Genomic DNA, 18,470 nt, shown 5'->3' with positions numbered 1-18,470 from the left:
ACTTCAGTGTTTTTTGTGAATCAGACGTGTTGGACTTTTTGCAGGGCTTTTTGTGTGATTGCAGACAGTGTCTTTCCTTTCCTGTCCTGTCTAGTCAGTGTGGGCCCCATCATTTGCTCAGTCTATTTTCCTGCCTGCACTTGTGTTTTCATCTTGTCTCACCAACAATATATGTTTGGGGGATATCTATTCCTTTGGGGTCTGCTCCGGGGCAGTTTAGATTTCCCCTTTCTTGCTTTAGGCTTAGTTAGCTCTTCGGCTGTGCCAAGGCATCTAGGATCATTGTAGGTACGCTCCATGGCTACTGCTAGTTGTGTGGATAGGATCAGGGGTCTGCAATGTGCTTAGTTACCAATCTCTCTGGTTTTCTGTGGCTTAGCCTGGGCCTGCTATCCTCCTTGGTGACCCATTCATAACAGGCAGCATAGGGGTTAAGTAAATTGGAGAGTCACAGAGCAGAGCAGCACAGAGCAGGGAGTTATAGGACAAGCTCTTCCTGATTAGAGGCAGAAGCCTGGACAGCCTGCTCAGGGCAAGGTGCATGCAGTGGATGAGACTGTTACAGGCCATGGGGATAAAGCTGCCATGGCAGAAAGGGGCCCGAGGCTAGAAAATAGTGCATGCGGGCACCAGCTCAGCAGGACCATCCCCAGGAATGATCTGGTGTCTACAACCAACAGGGAGCTGGTGATGCAGGAAGTACAGTTTGGACATGGAATGGCCACAGAAACGGCAGGGATTGCCGGGAGAACAGAAGGAGAGGATACAGAAGGAATGGAGTCTGCACACATGGAAGGGAAAGCACAGGATATGAGGTTCTGTGTGAAACATGCTGCCAAGGTGATGAGTACCCATGTTATAAGTAAAGTTCAACTGTTTGAAAAGGACTGTGACATTGCAGGGTTTTGTGGAACATGAAAACATGGAGCCAGAGTGACAGTAACTGTAAGTGTTATGCTGCATGTACAGCTGAAGGAACTTTGAATTTCATCTGTGGGGTGCCAGGGTGTGGGAACCATACAGCCCGTTGCCACAACTACCACCCTGGTCACCTTACACCTGAAAGGACTGTCATCTTCCTACGCTTGTCATTACCTCCTCTCTGTGTGCATGCCACAGCTGGGATAATCGTCCCTGGAAAATCTGAAAGAACAAATGCTATTATCCCGGTGAGTCAGAGGAAGGGTGAGACTCTGTAAATTTTCACCATCTTGGGTATTTTTCTAGGACTGTTATATGTGTTATCTACATGTTTTGAGGTTCAATAAAGCATTGCCACACTATTTACCCTCACCCTGTGTTGTCTGAGTAGCGTTATGCCCACGTTAAAAGGAGAGTTGGCGTTCGGTGGGACAATTCCTGGTGCATGCAGTTTCGAACCAGACAGGCCCAAATGCATCTGCACTAATCCAAGGTGCAGCAGACCGAAGTAAAATGGCAGCTGTACAGGTGCATAAATACCAAATGAAACAGCCAGCCTACAATCAGGGATTGGCCGTGTGGTACACCAGTGCAGAAGAAATAATCCGCATGTAGCAGTGTTCCCACAGGGAATGCAGGAGCTGGCCTTGGAATCCATGGCTCTATGGGATGCAGATTTTTTCAAGCACAGAGCACCAGATACATCGATCTTATTGTTGTGTTTTATTAAGGATTTGCTTGCTCATCAGTTTAAGGGCAGAAGGAATTCAGCCTCAAAGTAAATGGAAAGAGTTCAGTCTCAAGTAAATGTTTTCATTCAGTGACAGTAAGCAGAGGAAGACATGCGGGCTGCATTTTATCATACATAAGGCCAGAAACAAGATTGTTAATCAGGTAAAGCAATCATTCCATTACTGGCATTAGTGTCACAGAGGCCTCAAGCCATTGTTTTCCCAGCCACCAGTCCTATTATGAGGATGGGGATAGTAGACCCAGTGGAGCCGGTGCCACAAAAGATCTCTCATGAAGTCCCAGATGATGGGCTCAGCATCAAGAGAATACCTCCACCAATGCACAATTAGCTTTTGAGGGGAGTGTTTTCAAAGGGTCTAGCTCAATTATGGGGGTGGGGCGGCTTGAGGTATTAAATACACTGACAAGGGAATGGGGAGGTTGTTGCTGCATGGAGCCGGATACACGTGCAATGGTCGTGGTATCCGTCATCTGAAGGAGTATAAGCTGTGACTGAAGAATATACTGGAAAAAGAAACAAAAGCTGTGGGTCAACCAAAAGTTAGGAGACAGTGAATATTAAAAACAGATTAGAAACACATGAGACATGCACAAAAGTGAACAGGTCGGTAGGACAGTGTTCACACCACCCAAAGACTGAAACACAAAGAAAAAACACAGTATGACAAATGTGCAAAAATACTCTGTTGTAAAAAATATATATAACAGTAGACAGAAAGTGTTTTTGTTATCATCTTTTTACTAGCACTTGCTGTCTACTGTTATATATATTTTTTACAACAGAGTATTTTTGCATGTTTGTCATACTGTGTTTTTTCTTTGTGTTTCAGTCTTTGGGTGGTGTGAACACTGTCCTACCAACCTGTTCACTTTTGTGCTTGTCTCATGTGTTTTTAATCTATTAGTTTCTTGCTTCCACAAGTTTTGGGAGTTTCCCGCCACTCTCTTGTGAGACATGCACATAAAGAGCCGTCTTGCACAACGTGCCCACATCAGGCAGCACCTTTCTCAATCCTGCTCATATAGGTACTGTTCACATGATCAGGTTTTAAATACATTAGATAGGACTTTTCCAAGATGGGTATACTGTGACATTGACAGTGAAAATTGCCTGGTACTGGAGAAGTGGAACTACCGGTTTTGGGATTGGACCTTGTGGACTGGTGGCATCTCTTTACAGAATTTATCTGGAGTTGCTGTATGATCATGGATAGAAGAAATAAAATTAGCTGCATTGGTAAACTGCCAAGGTGATTAATACAACCCACAACCTCAAATCTTCACAATATGTAACTGTAAGGGTACGTCTCCATGGTCTGGATTGTTGGCGCTTTGGATGGAGCTGAAACCTCGCTCCGACCAAAGTGCCACCCCCTTCTGTACGTGCGGTGATACCGGATGTTTTCATTGAACACATCCGGGATCGCTGCACCCTATACATAGGACTGTGTTCTTCACCTTGCAGAGACAGAGCATCGCCGTAAGGTAAACAGACATGCTGCAGTCTAAAAAGATGCGCCGCATATCTGGAAATACAGGGCCACCAGATGCATGTTTGCACGCATAGTGGAGACGGGATTTCATAAAATCCCCTCCACTATGCAGTAACATCTGGACGCTGCGGATTGGATGTAATCCGGCCCGTGGAAACATACCCTAAAAGTAAAACACAGGGTGTAACTCAGGATCAGTACAGGATTACTAATGTAACATATGTACAGAGTGACTCAACCAGCAGAATAGTGAGGGCAGCTCTGGAGTATAGTACAGGATGTAACTCAGGAACAGTACAGAATCAGTAATGTAATGCATGAACGCAGTGACTCCGCCTGCAGAATTGTGAGTGCAGCTCTGGAGTATAATACAGAATGTAACTCAAGATCAGTAATGTAATGTATGTACACAGTGACTGCACCAAAAGAATAGTGAGTGCAGCTCTGGAGTATAAGACAGGATGTAACTCAGGATCAGTACTGGATCAGTAATGTATTGTATGTACACAGTGAGTGCACCAGCAGAATAGTGAGTGCAGCTCTGGAGTATAATACAGGAGGTAACTCAGGATCAGCAATATAATGCATGTACACAGTGACTCCACAAGCAGAATAGTGAGTGCAGCTCTGGAGTATAATACAGGATGTAACTCCGGATCAGTAATGTAATGTATGTACACAGTGACTGCACCAGCAGAATAGCGAGTGCAGCTCTGGGGTATAATACAGGATGTAACTCCAGATCAGTAATGTAATGTATGTACACAGTGACTGCACCAGCAGAATAGTGAGTGGAGCTCTGGAGTATAATACAGGATGTGACTCAGGATCAGTAATGTAATATATGTACACAGTGACTGCACCAGCAGAATAGAGAGTGCAGCTCTGGAGTATAATACAGGATGTGACTCAGGATCAATAATGTAATATATGTACACAGTGTCCGCACCAGCAGAACAGTGAATGCAGCTCAGGGGTATAATACAGGATGTAACTCAGGATCAGTACAGGATCAGTACTGTAATGTATGTACACAGTGACTCCACCAGCAGAATAGTGAGTGCAGCTCTGGGGTATAATACAAGATGTAACACGGGCTCAGTAATGTAATGTATGTACACAGTGACTGCACCAGCAGAATAGTGAGTGCAGCTCTGGGGTATAATACAAGATGTAACTCAGGATCAGTAATGTAATGTATGTACACAGTGACTGCACCAGCAGAATAGTGAGTGCTGCTCTGGAGTATAATACAGGATTCAACTCAGGATCAGTAATGTAATGTATGTACACAGTGACTGCACCTGCAGAATAGAAAGTGCAGCTCTGGAGTATAATACAGGAGGTAACTCAGGATCAGTAATGTATTGTATGTACACAGTGACTGCACCAGCAGAATAGCGAGTGCAGCTCTGGGGTATAATACAGGATGTAACTCCGGATCAGCAATGTAATATATGTACACAGTGACTGCACCAGCAGAATAGTGAGTGCAGCTCTGGAGTATAATACAGGATGTGACTCAGGATCAGTAATGTATTGTATGTACACAGTGACTGCATCAGCAGAATAGAGAGTGGAGCTCTGGAGTATAATACAGGATGTGACTCAGGATCAATAATGTAATGAATGTACACAGTGTCCGCACCAGCAGAAGAGTGAGTGCAGCTCAGGGGTATAATACAGGATGTATCTCAGGATCAGTAATGTATTGTATGTACACAGTGACTGCACCAGCAGAATAGTGAGTGCAGCTCTGGGGTATAATACAAGATTTAACTCAGGATCAGTAATGTAATGTCTGTACACAGTGACTGCACCAGCAGAATAGAAAGTGCAGCTCTGGAGTATAATACAGGATGTAACTCAGGATCAGTAATATAATGTATGTACACAGTGACTGCACCAGCAGAATAGAAAGTGCAGCTCTGGAGTATAATACAGGATGTAACTCAGGATCAGTAATGTAATGTATGTACACAGTGACTGCACCAGCAGAATAGTGAGTGCAGCTCTGGAGTATAATATAGGATATAACTCAGGATCAGTAATGTAATGTATGTACATGACGTTGGTATTGTCAAGTATTTACCTCGTAAGGGGATATCAAGCGTCTTGACTTACCCCAAAACCCCCCCCCCCCGTGACCATAAAATGACCACCCCCAACCCGGCGCCAACTAATACACAGACACCGGTATTTCTTTTTGGAATTTTATGGCCACAGCAGCCTTTTATTATAACAATAAACAAACAATAAACACTGTATCATAAACAATACAATGAATTTAACCCTGGAAGGAGAAGTCCTTGAAGCCACAAGATCGTGGTGAAATAGTACAAATATCGTTGACAACCCCCGACCATTTGCTCCCAGCCGTTACCCCACAGGCTCGGGAGCACCAGCACACCAATAGATGTTGTCCACAAACTCCTTGGGGATCCGCCCTCTTCCGACGGAAAACTCCCCATCCACCTTTCACCAGATCATGACCAGCATACCTTTAAACGAAGGAGACCCTACCCAGAGAGTCTCCCATACCAATTTCCACCGACTTCAAGGACTCCCCCTCCCCCAAAACTGCCACAACGAGGGGCCTTTGAACACGTCAATGACCCGAGACCCCCACAACCCGCCAAGCGACAGCCTTCTCTATACCCTCCTGAAGGGCGAGGGCCCAAATATCGGAACCCACTGCATTCAAGTGAATCCCGTCCGCCAACCAGTAATCGCCCTCACCCTTCTCCAAATCAAAATGTCGCACGGCAACTCCCCCATTTTTAACTATAAAAGCGGACACCGCTCTGTTAACCTTGATCCTTGCCCGGTTGACCTTCTCCAGCGATCTCATGGACCGCCAACGCCTGCGTGGCACGATCTCTGACCACACAATCGTGACTTCCCGATAAGTCACCCACAACCGCAAGCAATCTTGCTTAATGTCCTTGATCAACTCCCGGAAAGGACGAACAGCCAGATCATTACCCCCAGCATGAATAACGAGAACATCTGGTGCCCGGTCCAAACGAACACACTCGTGAATTTCCGGCAACACCCGACGCCACACCAGGCCCCGAAAACCGATCCACCGCACCACCGCCGCCGATCTGGAAATTCCCAAATGCCTGCCGTCGGTCCTGACATCGGCTCTCACCGCTCCCCAGTAAACAAAGGAGTGACCAAATATCCAAACCAGCAGCGGTTCCGTACCTGAAACACAAAACGACACTCACAGAAACATATCGCAAGAAAACGCTCCAATACTTGCAATATTTAGTCAACCCCATGGACCACACCAACCGGACACACCTCCTGCACGCCAGAAGGCCGAACATAACTCCGATAACGATTAGACCTCCACCCTCCTATACGCTGTATGAAAGAGGGACCCAAACCACGCTCAGCTGCCTCAGTCGCCGCACCAATCTGAAAAGAATGCGAAACAAACCTAGAATTGTCCAAACCCAAACACCAAATTGACTTCTTAAACACCGCACCAAACTGATATCGAGACAGACTTCCCCCGTCTGCGTGACACAGCAAAGATCCGCCCAGACTAGGACGAAGATCCCAAAATCTACGCAAACACTGAGCCGGGCACATTCCGGAACCAGAGACAACCCCCAACACAACTCGACGGCCTTTCCCAGCCTGGTCCATTTTCGACCTCCGTAGCCAGAATTCGACGCCCTGAGTGGTCAACGTCACATCCCTGGCTAACAACCCGCCCACAGACTCTTTATTGTGAGACACGAGTTCCCCGATCCGCAGTGCCCCAAAAAAAGCAAAGGAAAAAGCCAGCCGAAACAACTCAACCTCATAACCAACCGCGCATACCAATTCCAGGACTAAACCCAATTGCTCAAGCATATTAAACGACACTGGCCGCCGTAAATCCCCCCCCCGAAAGCGGTGAAAACCTTTCGCCGCCTGTCTAACCAAAAACGTTTTTGTCAAATCCCTGTGCCCGCGCAACTGAAAACCGAAAGACAATCCGGCCAACAAACGTGTCACCTTTGCCCGAGACCAACCTTCGTTTGCGCCCTGCCCCAACCATGACAACAACAGACCCACTTGCTCAAGCCTGGCCCCACTGGTGGAGCCAGCCGTAATGACCTCTTCCTACGCACACCACACATTCCGGTAGGCCTCCCAGGTTTTTGGTGCCAAAGACGATACGATCAGTGACTCCGCGGCTTGTAAGCCACCCTCCACAATTCCTCTGGACAAATCAGACCCTCGAACTCTGCCTCCGGGGCCAAGGAACGAAAACGATCCCACTGTAAGTGAGAGAGAGAGTCAGCTATCTCATTCTTCACTCCAGGCACATGTGTCGCCGTCACATGCGCATTCAAAGACAAACATGCTAGCACCAACTTCTGCAAAACCCTGACCACTGGAGGGGATGATGCAGTAAGACCATTAATCGCGCTCACCACCCCCATGTTGTCGCAATTAAAACGAACGCGCCGATTCCGAAACTCCTGAACTGCCACCAGAATCGGAAAAATCTCCAACAACGTGATGTTACGCACCAACCCAGCCGAAATCCAAGCGGCAGGCCACTGAGCGGCGCACCATTGCCCTCCAAAATAAGCACCAAAACCGAATCCGCCTGCCGCATCCGTAAACAAATCCAAAGCATCGTTGCAGACCACATCAGCCATTACCAACGAACGACCATTGTACTTCACCAAAAAGGACTCCCAAACCTCCAAGTCGGCCCTGAGCTCCGCCGACAATCTCACAAAATGATGGGGAGCCCGAACCACCGAAGTAGCGCTAGCCAGCCTACGTGAAAAAACTCGACCCATCGGCATTACCCGACAAGCGAAGTTAAGCTTTCCCAACAGCGACTGAAGGTCCCTCAACGATATTTTACGCAACCGACGTGCGCGAACAACCTCAGCCCTCAAATCATCAAGCTTGTCTTCCGGCAACCGGAATTCCCATTCGACCGTATCGATGACGATCCCCAGAAAACGCAAACACGTACCGGGGCCCTCAGTTTTCCCGGGTGCCAACGGAACCCCGAACCGATCCGCCACCCACTCAATCGCCTTCAAAATCCTGAGACAACGCGAAGAATCCGCCGGGCCAATACACAAAAAATCGTCCAAATAATGAACTATCGAATCACAACCAGAAACATCGCACACGACCCACTCAAGAAAAGAACTAAAAGCCTCAAAATACGCACAAGACAAGGAACAACCCATAGGTAAACACCTATCTACAAAAAACCTGTCTTCCCAGAAACAGCCCAACAACCTCACGCTGTCTGGGTGAACCGGAAGCAAACGAAAAGCGGACTCAACATCAGTCTTAGCCATAAGGGCCCCACGACCACATTTCCGGACCCAACCTGCCGCTTCATCAAATGAAGAGTATACCACTGAACAAATCTCCGGATCGATACCGTCGTTAACCGACCTCCCCCGTGGGTAAGACAAATGCTGAATGAGCCGAAACTTATTGGGCTCCTTCTTCGGAACCACCCCCAACGGGGAAACGACCAAATTCGGAAAAGGAGGAGACACGAAAGGGCCTGCCATGCGCCCCAATGAAACTTCCTTTAGGATCTTCTCCGAAACAACTGACGGATGCTCCAACGCAGAGCGCAAATTTTTTAAAACAAACGGGATTTCAAACGGAGGATCCGGAATCCGAAAACCCTCCTGAAAACCAGAATACAACAGCTCCGCTCCTACCCTATCAGGGTATCTATTTAGATAGGGGACCATCCTTTCCAGATTCACTGGAGTCTCCCCCTTGCGAATTACCCCTCCCGGATTTGGACTTCCCTTTCTTAAAACACTTTGATGCCCCATGTGAAGTACCGTTGCAGTTTGAGCAGAGGTGTTTAAATTTACAGTTGGCCCCAAACTTACACTGGCCGTCATTAAACTGCCAGCACACCCCCTCCTTGTGCGTTCCCGACTGCCCTTGACCCCCGCCACCCGTAGAGCCGGCAGTCCCGCTATTCTGGCTGGTGCTTCCAGCCCCCCCAAGAAAGGAACTCCCAGACTTATTTTGCGCTATCACCCGCATCCACAAGCCAATGTCTTTTTGGTCCCAGCGGATAGCCGGACGCACAGCTTTCCTCTGACGAAACTGCTCGTCATACCGCAGCCACGCCTGCCCGCCATATACTCTATAAGCCTCCCCAATAGCATCCAAATAACAAAATAACACGGAGCAATTAACAGGGGCCTGTTCCCCGATAACACTCGCCAAAATAGCAAACGCCTGCTGCCAATTTACTAATGTCTGAGGAATCAAGCGCCACCTCCGCTTTTCTTCCTCTTCCTTTTTGCTATCCTCTTTCTTACTTTTGTCCAAATTAAACTTCTCAAGAGGCAATAGCGAAAATATTTCAACATATTCATCCTTCCAAATCCGCTCTTTCACCTCCTTTTTCAAATGGGCCCCCAACGAACCCTCAAAACACACATACACCTCGCCATGCGCCCGATCATCCAGATGCACACGACACTCCTTTTCCTTCTCGGTTTGCACCGGCGTACTGACACAAGGGTCCGACGCAGCCGCACCCTGACCCGCCAACCAGCCACCCTGTGGCCCAACCCACGCTGCAACCGGCGACGACCCCACAAAACCCTGCTCCAAACGTAAAAGCAAGCTACGCACATCCGCTAACACATCACATACTCCCCCAGCCGACCCTGAACTGCTAAAACCAGCCTCAACCCCACCACCCCCGGACTCTGCTAAGGGGCCCCCCACCACCACAGACGAAGACAAAAGCGTGTGACAAACAGGGGACATAGACGCATACTCACCGGGCTGCGAGGGGGCTGTGTGCCCTCCAGCCGGAAATCCTGGATCCCCAGACGATGACGCCTCGTGGACCTCGCGCCTCCCGGCGGCGAACTCACCGCCTCGTTGCTGCGGCCCGAACACCCCTGCAGACTGAGCCAGGGTGGGAGGCCTGAACCCCCCGACGGAACTGGGCCGCGACACCCCCACAAAAGAAGGCTCCTGCCTCCCCCCGCCGAGAGTCAATTCGGCCACGCCATCGCGAGGCACCCGGTCGCTCAGGGCCCCCCACGGCAACTGGGAGCCCGACAGCGTCCTCCGCTCCAATCTTCTGGCAGCCGGCACAGACTCCGCCGGGCTGCCGTCCGGTCCCGCTGCAGTCATAAGGCTGTGGCACAATCTCGGGGGGTCAGAGGCGAGCACTGCTGCAGGGGCACCGCAGCAGTGCCCCCCCGTTCCAGCCAGCTCCCCCCCACGGCCGGGGGACGCGACCCGGCTCGGCCCTGCCGCCTGGCAGGCCGCTACTCCACCCGCGGCCGAAACGCCTGCCGAAGCACGCCGCGTGGCTCGTCCACCACCGCCGCGGCCCCCCGAAGGACCTGGTGCCGCCGGAAGTCGGGCGCGCGCCGGCCCCGCCCCCTTCTGGCCACGGGGCGAAGGTCCGGACGCCGCCACAGGGCCTCGCCGCGTGACTGGATTCCTCCCAGGCCGCGCACCCCCGGACAGGGAAGGCTGCGTCGCGCTGCCTGGAGGGTCCCGGGAGGGGCTCCGGCGGCGACGCGAGGCCCGGGGAGCGGTGTTGGGGGACAGCCGCTCTGGAGGCCGCGCCCGCCGGGGCCTCTGTTCTCTCACCTCGGCCTGCCCCGGCGCTCGGTGAAGCAGGCCGGCCACCTGCGCCTCCAGCCAGCCAGGAGGCTGCCCTGCCGCTGCCGCCCGCAATCTGTCTAGGGCCTGGTCCACCCCCGACATCCCGGTAAGTTCTGTGGGACTGCTCAGGAGCTGGGACAACAGGAACAGAGGGCGGGCACCCCCCAGACCCTGCATTAAATACCCCCTAGCTCCCCCTCCCCTTTAACCCTTCACCTTCCCTCACTAACTTCCAACCCCCCGTCATGTTGGCCTCCGCCCACGCCTCCTCTAGGGGGTTGGGAGGCTCACTCCGGCCATTTCTCAGTGACTGCACCAGCAGAATAGAGAGTGCAGCTCTGTAGCATAATGCAAATTGAATTCCATGTTATTCACCATGCCAAATTCGAATTAAAGTAAGCTTATTAACGTACCCATAATAGTGATAGTGCTGGTGGAGGCACACACATAGTCATTAGGACAAGACCTTTCTTCTCCAGTGCATGAAGATTCTTTTTCAGTTCTACAGACAAAACAAGTGATGGAATAACCTGAAATAAAAATAACGTGTTTTAGAACTTTGTGACATTTCTGAACTTCGGCTCTCAGATACCATGTCTCCCTTATAATACTGCAGACTTATCTTGTACCCGCTCTGGTGATGGTGCTGGAGATAAATCAGGTGCCGCCATGCAGATCGGCTGATCATGGGGGCCCCCAGCTCCTTGACCCCTTTCTTAAATAATTCAATCCCTTTAAATCATTGATTCCTAATGGTGTCATGTAGATCTGTGATTCTTTACTTAGGAGCCTGATTTATGTGTTCAGCTAATCCTGATACGAATCTTATGCACGGAATTTTTCGGACCAGAACTTTTGGGCTTTTTGTTGATTACACAACTCGTTTTCATACAGTAAGAAAAGTAACAAAGTCGTGTTCTCAGATGTAGCAGAGCTAAGTGAGCGCAAAATGTGCCATCGGGGGTTGAGACTCATCACATCATCATCTTATCACAAAGCCCACGAGTGCACAGTCCCAATGGGCTAAACGAAGCAATAAACTCTGCTCCATCTGCGCACATTAGCATCGTGTGGTTTGTATATTCATTATCCCGGCTGTGCATCTGTGGAGCGGCGATTAGAATAATAGTGTGCAATTAATTTCTGCAAAATTAAATCAGATCTCATAACTGATGAGAGAATAAGAAGAGGGCAGTGTCCTGCACGGACAATGGAGGGGATTATTATGCTTTATATTTGGCCAGAAAATATAATTTATGCAAATTTATTTGCTGAAAATTTCTAGTGAAGGTAATTTTTTATGCTCTAATGTCAATTAAGACCTCAAAGTTTAAGAAAACGGAGAGGTTAAAAAATAAACAAAAATAAAATTACATTATATGCTATCATCTCTCGCCTGACCTGGCACCGCAGCTCCCTGCCTGATCCTCTGTTGGCTCACTTCTGTAGTCTTCTCCTGACACTTCAATCTTCTGCACCTCTGACGCTCGCTAGGTCTCGTGCGACATGATGACGGGCGTCGTTCCGAGATTTTATGAAGGCAATAAAAGGCTAGTTAGTGCTGGTGGCACCAAAGATTGAAAATTGTGAAGACGGAAGGGAAATTGGAGGAAGCGAGCCAACGGAGGATCAGTCAGGGAGCTTAATTGCCAAGGCAAGTGATGAATAAGGTGAGTAAAATATGTATATTTTTATTATTTTTGTAACTTGTTTCTGAATCTAAAAGTGATTAAGCAAAAATAAGGATCGAAAAAAAGCAATAAGCAAAAAAAAAAAAAAATCTGATTGTGGAAAATTCAATATTCAATTTTGTGAAATTTTAAGCTAATTTCGTTCACTTCAAATTGAGTGGCTCCTCCTGGTATATACAAATCATATGATGGATTTTGCACACCTGCTTAGAGACTTACAGTATTTGTATGTATCGATATTGACAATTAAAGGGGGCTTCCATTGTGAAAAAATAGAAGAAACCCTAAAAATCAGGCTGCTTATATGTTAATTTATTGGTGTGATCCCCCACCCTTATTGCTGGGATCCGCCCTCCCCCCCACCTCAGTGATTTGCTGCTATATGTCAGGAGTTACCAGAACTAGTGCTTAATTCCCCTGCAGCGCCACCACAGGAGAAATGAAGCATTACATATTGATCTGTTGATAAACTACAGCAAAATAAATACTTATGGATGAAATGATGCTCTATCCTTCTGCCAAATTGATGTCAAAAATATATATTTCTGTTGCGAAGCGCATATAGGAATAGTAATAGTGTCCACTGGGTCATAAATCATATACGAGGTGTGGCCTTAGAGGCAGCTGAATATCTAAAAAAAAATTCTAATTTTGGGTAGATCGGTTTAATAAATGGTGAAAAATAATGCATTATAAGCATCCCTTTAATTCCATGGATGTAGCAGAGCTGAAACACAACACTGATACATTGTATCATCTGCCGCTTCCAGGTTGCATCCGATAAACTCGTTTATGCTACTTCTGCCTTGCAGATTGCAATTGTTTGTAGAGTATTAAATCCCAGAGAAATTAATGAAATTATATCACGGTGGGCAATAAAAAAATGACATAATCAGCTCCCACCCCTTCCAGCCCTGCTTGGTGCAGGATGCTGCAGATCTGGGCAGGCTGCATCCTAGCAGCTACACTGCACTGAGCATCTGCAGGGGAACAGCAGCAATGGTGATCACACAGCAAAAGCTAAAAATACGTCAAGTTACTGGAGATACAATGTATTCAGGGAGGATCTGTATGAAGGAGCGGAAGAAAATCCACATGGGGTGGGAACAGACAACAGGGAGATATGTAACCAATGGTCTGAAATGATGGAGCTGTAGAATAAGCAACAAATACAGATATTTACAAAATATCAATAACACGAAGATTCCGGTGATGACGGTGATAATAAGAGGGCCTATAAGATCAATAGACATATTTAAAAAAAAAAAAGAAGAAATATCCCATAGATGTTCTCTTACCCATAGACACCAGGGTGGAAAGGATGCAGGTTGTTAAGATTGAGGATCCCATCTTGGGGGCTTCGTAGACTGCGGTGCTGTGCAGCCTGTAGGACAGAAGAAGAAGGAGGAGAACTGACTGATGTCTGAGGGGAGGGAGGATCTTGGAGCAATCCCAAGCATAAAAATGCAAGAAGTTTAAAGACTATGGAGCCCCAAACCTTCCATACCCAGAACGCAATTCATTCATTTAAAGAGACCTTTCATAAGAGAGGACAGAATTTAAAGAGCATCTCAACCCTCCCAAAAAATGATGGGACAATTCACAAAAACGGACAGAATTTAAAGAGCCTCTCAACTCCCCCCCCCAAAAAAAAAATAAATAAGGGGACCTTTAAAAAAAAATGGACAGAATTTAAACAGCCCTTTTACCACCCAATATTTATATATAAATGTACTGAATTTAAAAGTCCGTTAACAAAAAAAAAATATGTGACCCTTCAAAAAATGTACAGAATTTAAAGAGCATATTGACCCCAAAAAATAAAGGGACCCTTTAAAAAAGGTACAGAACTTAAAAAATTCCTCCATAAAAAAAACTGAAAAAAAAAAAACAGGATCTTGAGACATTCTCATCTGTCAAGTAGAATATTTCAATGATTCTTAGTTACCAGTGTTTCTGTTTCTGGGGAAAGCTGGGAGACAACCAGTATGGCCATTATTGCCGCGCCTACAGTGGGTGTCATATTTATTTTCATGGATATTGAATGGCAAATTTACAGGGATTTTTCCCTACTTCGAAATATTCAACAGTCAAAGCTTTAACTGATATCATAGGACAGGAGCGAGAGAGAGAGTGCGAGAGTAACCAGAGTGACTGAAAGAGAGAGAGTGAGACAGAGCAAGAGAGAACAAAAGAGAGACAAAGAGTGAGAAAGAGAGTGAGAGCTAGGCTGTGTGCACACGCTGTGGATTCTGCTGCGGATCCGCCGTGGTTTTGGCCCTGCAGGTCCGCAGCAGTTTCTGCTGCGTTGTACAGTACCCTTTTAGCCTATGGAAAATGAAATCCGCAGTGCACACTGTGCAGAATTTTCCGCGTGGATTTGCTGCGGTTACAAATTCGCAGTATGTCACTTTTGTGCGAATTCCGCTGTGGTTTAGCACCTGTCAATGACAGGTGTCAAACCGCAAGGGAAATCCTCAGGCAAAACAGCAGAAAAACTGCTGGTCTTTTGACCTGCGGATTTACCTGTGGTTTTCCTCAAATCCACACGGAAAATTCCGCAGAGTAATCCGCAGCGTGTGCACACACCCTAACAGTGAGAGAGAAGAGAGTGAGAGATAGTGAGAGTGAGCAAGAAAGAAAGTGAGAGAGAGTGAGAAAGAGAGTAAGGCTGGAGTCAGACACAACGTATAAATAATAATAATAATAATAATAATAATAATAATAATAATAATAAATTTTATTTCTATAGCTCCGACATATTCCCCGGCACTTTACACTTCAGAGGGGATTTGTACAGACAATAGACATTACAGCATAACAATAATCACATAGATGATAACAGATACCAAGATGAAAGAGGGCCCTGTTCACAAGCTTACAGTCTATGAGGAAAGAGGTAGACACGAAAGGTGGGTGGTAACAGTTGCCCTGATTGTTTAGACAAGCCATAATGTTAAGTGTGTAACAGTACAGACACAGAGGGCTAATGGATGCATAAAGCATGTGGGAACATGATGCGGGGAACCTGGTTATGGTAAAACTTTTGACTGTGCCACACAGGGATAGATTAGGTTAATGTGTTGAGGCGGTAGGCCAGTCTGAATAAATGCATTTTCAGGGCACGCTTAAAATTGTGGGGATTGGGGACTAATTGTATTGACCTGGGAAGTGCATTCCAAAGAATTGGCGCAGCACGTGTAAAGTCTTGGAGACGGGAGTGCGAGGTTCTGATTATTGAGGATGCTAACCTCAAGTCATCAGCAGAATGGAGGGCACGGGTAGGGTGGTATACTGAAACAAGGGAGGAGATGTAGGGTGGTGCTGAGCCATGGAGGGCTTTGTGGGTGAGGGTAATAAGTTTATACTGAATTCTGGAGTGGATGGGTAGCCAGTGTAATGACTGGTGCAAGGTAGAGGCATCGGTATAACGATTGGTGAGGAATATGATCCTGGCTGCAGGATTCAATACAGATTGGAGAGGGGAGAGTTTGGTTTATAAAAATACGGACCGTATTTTCCTGTCGTAATATGCAGAAATGTTCCCTGAACAGTGCTCCGTATGTCATCCATTGTCAAGGTGTGGCTGCGTTTTTTGCGCAAGTAAGCATCCGTATGGTATCCATATGTAATCCGTATGGCATCGGTATGCCGAGATTTTCTTGCCGGCTTGCAAAATGGACTCATAATGGAGCCCAATGACAGGTTAAAACACAAACAAAAGAATAGATATAGACAAATAGAATACATATATACTGTATACATATATATATATATATACTGTATATATACACATGTCATTGAGACATATATATATAGAGTTCTGCATAGCAGAACAGCCACTAAATCAATTGTCGGCTTGTGTAAAATCAATACAAAACCCAACATGAAATGACACATGGTTTACAAACAGTAAACCTTTAATTTCATTTAGTTTTTTCTATGTGTTTGACTAATAATTAGATTAGGGCACGTGTGTAAAATTTGGGACATGTAGGTGTTAAAATAAGGGGTTAATTCATTGAAAAAAATTGTGTGGGCTCCCGCGGTAATTTAGCAGCCAGAAAGGGAAAGCCAGTGATAGAGGGCAGATATTAATGGCCTAGAGAGGGACCATTGTTTTTGCCCCCCCCAGCTAAAAAAATCTGCCCCCAGTCACCCCAGAAAAGGCGTATCTATAAGATGCGCCTTTTCTGACACTTAACCTCTCTATTCCCATTGCCCTGTAGTGGTAGTTAATGGCTTAATAACAATGGGTTAATGGCATCTTGCTACTGAAAGGTGACATTAAGCCGGATTAATAATGGAGAGGTGTCAATAAGACACCTATCCATTATTAACCCTAAAATAGTAAAGGGTTAAAAAAAGACAGACATTAATTAAAAATTCTTTTAATGAAATGAACACACCTAGTTTTGACCAAATTTACTCATCTGTTAATCCAAAAAAAAGCCATGGATCAGTAAAAAAAACAATATACATACCTCTCCGCTGTTCAGTCAGGTTCCCCCACTGCAATCCATCAGAAGGGGTTAACTAGTTTGCAACAGGGATCGGTGATAATGTGACCAGCCCCGCTGCAAACCACTGCCGAAAGAATTAATTCATCTCTGCGCAGCCTCCCCGGCTGACCAGAGATGAACTAATAGGCATGGGAAAGTTTCTGAACTTTTTCCCACTCTCATCAGTTCACCTCAGGTCAGCTAGGGGACTTCGCGCAGATCCATGGCTTTTTTTGGATTAGCAGATGAATAAATTTGGTCAAAAACTAGGTGTGTTTATTTAATTAAAAGAATTTTTAATTAATGTCTGTGTGTGTTTTTTTAACCCTTTACTATTCTAGGGTTAATAATGGATAGGTGTCTTATTGACAACTCTCCATTATTTTTCCGGCTTAATGTCACCTTTCAATAGCAAGGTGACATTAACCCATTGTTATTAACACATTAGCCACCACCACAGGGCAATGGGAATAGAGAGGCTAAGTGACAGAAAATATACCAAAGAAAAAATGGAACCAAGAGCAATGAATAAAATATATAATTTTATTGTTATTCAAAAATTAATAAAATGCAAGTTTGTAATAAATCAATCACAGATTAGGAAATATATAAGGGAATCAGCAACACCCAGTTACCACACATGGATAAGGAGGGTTAAAAAATGGCAATATGCAAACAGATGCATATCATGACAATGGCCTAGTGGGATGCACAAAAAATTATGAATAGTGTTAAAAATGTTGTTACCCTCCACAAATAAGGAGGGGATATAAATACAAAAAATATATTAAGTATATATATGTATATATCCCTGATATGAAAAGGCGCAGTTTTTACTTATCATTTATATAAAGTGCATTAGGGCATAATGAAGTTATCCCTGAAAGGACCTACAAATGACCAGTTACAAATATTGATTATGACTAGTGTTGAGCATTCCGATACTGCAAATATCGGGTATCGGACGATATTCGCTGTATCGGATTTCTGATAGCGAGTACCAATATTTTTACAATATCGAATACTGGAATCGGAAGTTCCCATAATGCAATGAGCCAGTTGTGTTAGCCATGTTAACTAATGGCATGGCTGTGATTGGCTGCTGAAATGATGTCATCATGATGCGCGGTCTGTGTGGGCCTGCCGGGGGGTCTGTGCGAGCCTGCCGGGGGTCTGTGCGGGCCTGCTGGGGGTCTGTGCGGGCCTGCCGGGGGTCTTCACGGGCCTGCCGGGGGTCTGTGCGGGCCTGCCGGGGGTTTGTGCAGGCCTGCCGAGGGGTCTGTGCGGGCCTGTCGGGGGTCTGTATGGGCCTGCCGGTGGTCTGTGGGCTGCCGGGGGTCTGTGCGGGCCTGTCGGGGGTCTGTGCGGGCTGCCGGGGGTCTGTGCGGGCCTGCCGGGGGTTGTGTGTGTGCAGGCATTGTCCGATGGGACTACAAGTCCCATCGGGCTATGCCTGCTACAAT

At 46.7% G+C, this 18,470-nt stretch overlaps 1 protein-coding gene across 1 annotated transcript in view; it reads right to left on the bottom strand.

The window, feature by feature from the left end:
- Positions 1 to 18,470, bottom strand: part of LOC141085283 (phospholipase A2 inhibitor and Ly6/PLAUR domain-containing protein-like) — a 61,476-nt gene that overhangs the window by 9,088 nt on the left and 33,918 nt on the right. The window contains exons 2-3 of the mRNA XM_073570560.1: positions 13,804 to 13,889; positions 11,228 to 11,344 (exon numbers count right to left, since the gene is read on the bottom strand). Of these exons, the coding sequence (XP_073426661.1) occupies positions 11,228 to 11,344; positions 13,804 to 13,855 (169 nt within the window). The 5' untranslated portion in view covers positions 13,856 to 13,889. The remainder of the gene's footprint in view (positions 1 to 11,227; positions 11,345 to 13,803; positions 13,890 to 18,470) is intronic.

The sequence above is a fragment of the Dendrobates tinctorius genome, unplaced genomic scaffold (genome assembly GCF_039654945.1).
Source record: "Dendrobates tinctorius isolate UK_male_01 unplaced genomic scaffold, ASM3965494v1 ptg000028l, whole genome shotgun sequence".
Classification (NCBI taxonomy): Eukaryota; Metazoa; Chordata; class Amphibia; order Anura; family Dendrobatidae; genus Dendrobates; species Dendrobates tinctorius.
This window is presented reverse-complemented; position numbering and strand designations above follow the sequence as displayed.